The sequence below is a fragment of the Bidens hawaiensis genome, unplaced genomic scaffold (genome assembly GCF_021521415.1).
Source record: "Bidens hawaiensis isolate Kalapana, Puna unplaced genomic scaffold, B.hawaiensis_p1.1 tig00010600_1, whole genome shotgun sequence".
NCBI classification, from domain to species: Eukaryota; Viridiplantae; Streptophyta; class Magnoliopsida; order Asterales; family Asteraceae; genus Bidens; species Bidens hawaiensis.
The window spans coordinates 245,930-250,078 of NW_027491813.1; the positions used below are offsets into that span (position 1 = coordinate 245,930).

The window sequence follows — 4,149 nt, forward strand, 5'->3', positions numbered from 1 at the left end:
TGAGAGAGTCCTTTGACCCTCCAGTCCCCAAAAAAAGAATAAAGGTGACACTGCAATTTAAAGTTAAGCAGAATATGTAACCATCACATAAGCTACCTCCCAGTTTGACCTCAGTCACAAGTTTAAAATGTTGCACATTAGTGGAACCAGATGATGGTCGAGAGGTTCCCTTGACTCTCCAGTCCCCAAAAAGCATTAGTTGGACCCCTTAGTTGTGGTCAAAAGAAAAGAGAACCTTATGATGACTCTCTGACTAAAAAGTTCTAGTTTTGTATTATTGCATACAAACATTGTTGTCATGATTGTGAGTGTTCGTTCCACATAGAGGTGCACACAGAAACCGGTTAACCGGTTTATACCCGATTTCGTAACTGGTTACTAACCGATCCAATCCTAACCGATGGTTAGTAACCATTTTATATTATTGATTTCAAAACCGGTTAACCGTTTTTTTAATATTATTTTATTAAAAATCGGGTTTTTTCAGGTTATTAACCGGTCAATTGGTCCGGTCTAACCGGTCAAAACCATTTCTCTAACCAGTCATAACCGGTTACCACCCGACCCGAAAAACCGGTCTAACCGGTTATTTCTCGCCAAAAAAAACCGGTTAGAATATTAACCGGTTAATATATCATGTATAACCCAATATACTAATGATCACCATTCACCACAGCTTTACAAAATCAATAAATAAAAATTAACCTTACAAGAATTTTCTTACAAGTTACAACACTGGTCTGACTTTTTGTTGTCAAACCTGCTACTTTCCATAAACTAAAATATATATTAAATATTTCACTCTTAGCACCACTATCTTATGTTCCTAAAGCTTATTATACAATATGATACAAATACCAGCTTCAATAAACAATAATGAATAAATTTAAATAAAATCTACAGTTATAAATTGCTACATCTGACTTTCGAAAGTCAACTTCAATACTTCTTATAGTCTGAGGCTACCGATTTGATAGAGCAGCTGACAGTTGACGAAACTTAGGTTGTACAGTAATAACCCCAATTCTTGCCTCATAGTAATAATACCTGTCATTCAATATATATGCTTTTAACAACTTAGCCAACTAATAAACTAGAAAACCGAGATTATATTATAGGGAGATTATAACATCCTAAATAATAATTAAAATTAGGAGTTGAAAAAGACGCACCCTTTTTCATTGAGAAAGCTTTTTATTGCAACCGGAAGCGCAGCTGCCCCTCGGCTGTGACTACCTTTCCCTGCGCGATCACAAGTTCAATATATCGGTTACAACTGTTTTACCGGCAAAATGGTGGCAAAATGAGCAGGTTGGGTAACGGGTCAAAAAGGGTTCAGATCAAAACAAGTTGTTTAAATACAAGTGAAAACAGCTAGGGTTGACACGAAGCATTAATCAACTAGTTAATGCACTAGATATGATTAGTTACAAAACTATGTTATTAGAGAACTACTTCAACCTTAATAAATATAACTACTTAGTATTGACACAATTACAAGTAAAATGGTTGAATTGTACTCTAATGAATAGTTGAATATTGGACACAGTACTTTCTATCCAACCTTATACTAATGTTCATAATATCCTACACAATAAAAATAAGGTTACCATATAACGTGAGGAAATGCACTAATAACACACAGGACATAAAAAGGTTATGCAGTACCAACATAGAAAATATTCTTTTACATTCCGAATTCACAATCATTACTACTCAAATTTACACAACCTTATCAGTAAATAGTATTCATGTATTCCCTCCCCAAATTAACTTCATTAATCCTCTTTTATAGGCAAAATGTCCAATCCATGCATCTCTTTGTTTATTATTAATCAGAAGATGTTGCCCAAAGTGTGTTTTTGATGCAAAAAAACCTCCAAAATTATAATGTTAAAAAGTTAGATTATTACTGATATAATATAACTTTTGAATCATATTCAACATATAGCTTACAAAAAGTTGAAACAAAAATGTGTTTGGGAACCCAAAATTACCAAATTTTGACACATTATCAAACTGAACAAATAAGAAGGTATTGTAGATAGATTTGTGTGTTTATTACCTGTAATAACTTCTAACAACCTTGGCTTAGATAACTGTTGTCTTTCTGACTTCTCTGTTTCTAAACCGACTTTAACGTTGGTTTTATCAGGTTTTGTAGACAACTGAGACTCTACTTTAATAAATGCTCTTGTAAAACTTGAACCGCTTCCATGGCATGAAGACCGTGCAAATCCAACTTCCAATCATCATTTTCACAGTTTCTGATGGTTAATATTTCCTTAGCCGCCTTAGCATGAAGCTTTTCTGCATTATTCCATTCTTCTCGGGCCTTAAGGGAATATTCATGTGCAGCTGCATGATCTTTTCTTAAATAGGCCTCGCTGGCAGCTTTTGAGTGGCAGGAGGCTAACCTGTTCACCAAAACATGATGTAACATTGATCATAATATGCACAACTATCATCAATTCTATAGGTGGCAATGATGCCTCATCTTCTTAAAATGTGTTTATTTGGGTTACTTCAAGTTAGTCAACGGGTCAATTTGGGCCCACTCAAACTCGTCAATGGGTCAAAACGGGTGACAATTATAAAACTTAACACAGGTTCAAATGGGATTCCCATTAACCATGACCATTATTTATCTCCACCACTTACTCGTTGTCACCAGCACCACCGCCACTCTACCAGCGACACGCCCACCACCACCACTGACACTTCACACCGCCTCCGTCACCAGCACGTCACGACAAACACGCCACCACACCCGCTGTCGTCCCCGTCATCGCCACCTTGTGGCTGGCGACACGACCACCATTCCACCACCGCCACCTTTAAAATGACCTGTTTTGTCCCAAATTCATATCAATGACAACCCATTTTGACTCAAACCAAATTAACACTTTTTTTAAAACAACCGTTTTGACCCAAAATCATTTTATCAGAACCCGTTTTGACCCGTCACCTGAACCCACCCTTATAAATTATAATCATACCTCATTGCCCTGATCGCTTCTTTTCGATGCATTTGGTACATGTCATCATCTTCCCATTCGGGCTCCACTGGAATCATACTCATATCCATCATAAACCCTAATGGTACATTAACACCGAGAAGAACACTCCCAGAACTATTATGCTCATTTAACCGTTCATCATTCGTTGCAGTAAGACCAACTTCCTCAATATTATGATCAAGTTCTGTTATCTTCTTCTCCTGCAATCTACCATGGGGAGCCATCTCATTTAGCAGAGCCGATGCTTTGTCAATATCATTATCTACAGCTGCCATTATATCCTCTATTAAGTTCTCATTAGCCCATGGATGCTCTACCTTCAGTTTCTCATTAACTCGAGAGACGTTTTCTACATATTTGGAAGCCAAAGTTTCACTTTGACTATTTTCCATCAAAGGGTTATGAGCATGCTCGCTGGCGATCGTGTTTTGAACACTTGATGAGTGAGTCAGCACAGAAAAGAAAGACTTCCCAGTAAGATTACCATTTCTTGAAGGACTTTGATGGTTTTGTAATGCAGTAATCTTGGTTGAGATTGGTGGGTACAGGTCATAATTATGTGTTTCAATATCCGTGAATTATTTTGGTTGGTTTTTGGGGTCAAATGCAGCCCATCCAGGTGTTTTGCGCCTCCTACTAGACATATTTAAGTAAATCACTCACTTTCTCATGTATAAGAACAATGCATAAACTCTATGAATGAGTCACACAACAAACTGGAGGACCTGACATAACAAACACCCGATGAACGAGTGTAATATAATAGAGTGGCATACACACATAGGGTTTGGATCAAATACAAATTAAATTAGCGTGCGGACCAAATAGTGTAATTATATATACAAGTAGTGTGATTACACTACAAACAAAACACGACTACTTTACAGAAAATTACAATATTTGATTCGCATGGTTAGTAGAGTTTTTTAAATTGTATGCTAACTTTCCCCTACACAGATACAGATATGGATATATAATTATGTGCACCAGAAACATCATAAATGAGGCATAGTTATATAAACATTAAACAGCAACCAATTTAACCTTTTGGAACTTGAAGGATGAAAACTAATGATGGTGATTTAAAGTTCAATTTAATAACTGCAATTCTCAAACTACCAATTCCTAA

The 4,149-nt window shown here is 36.4% G+C and overlaps 1 protein-coding gene across 1 annotated transcript; it reads right to left on the reverse strand.

The window, feature by feature from the left end:
* Positions 1-685: 685 nt before the first annotated feature.
* On the reverse strand, positions 686-3,642 carry LOC143535757 (uncharacterized). The gene is made up of 4 exons (XM_077029923.1): positions 3,000-3,642; positions 2,066-2,417; positions 1,173-1,242; positions 686-1,047 (listed from the first exon to the last, which is right to left on the reverse strand). The coding sequence occupies exons 1-2, from the start codon at positions 3,410-3,412 to the stop codon at positions 2,177-2,179; spliced, it is 654 nt and encodes a 217-aa protein (XP_076886038.1). The 5' UTR covers positions 3,413-3,642; the 3' UTR covers positions 686-1,047; positions 1,173-1,242; positions 2,066-2,176.
* Positions 3,643-4,149: the final 507 nt, after the last annotated feature.

Bases quoted from the DNA above. Each gene is read 5' to 3' on its own strand.
- LOC143535757 (XM_077029923.1), bottom strand. From the start codon at position 3,412: ATGGAAAATAGTCAAAGTGAAACTTTGGCTTCCAAATATGTAGAAAAC. The intron at 2,418-2,999 runs GTATGATTATAA...TTTGGTGAACAG, and splicing joins GAAGCGATCAGGGCAATGAG to GTTAGCCTCCTGCCACTCAA.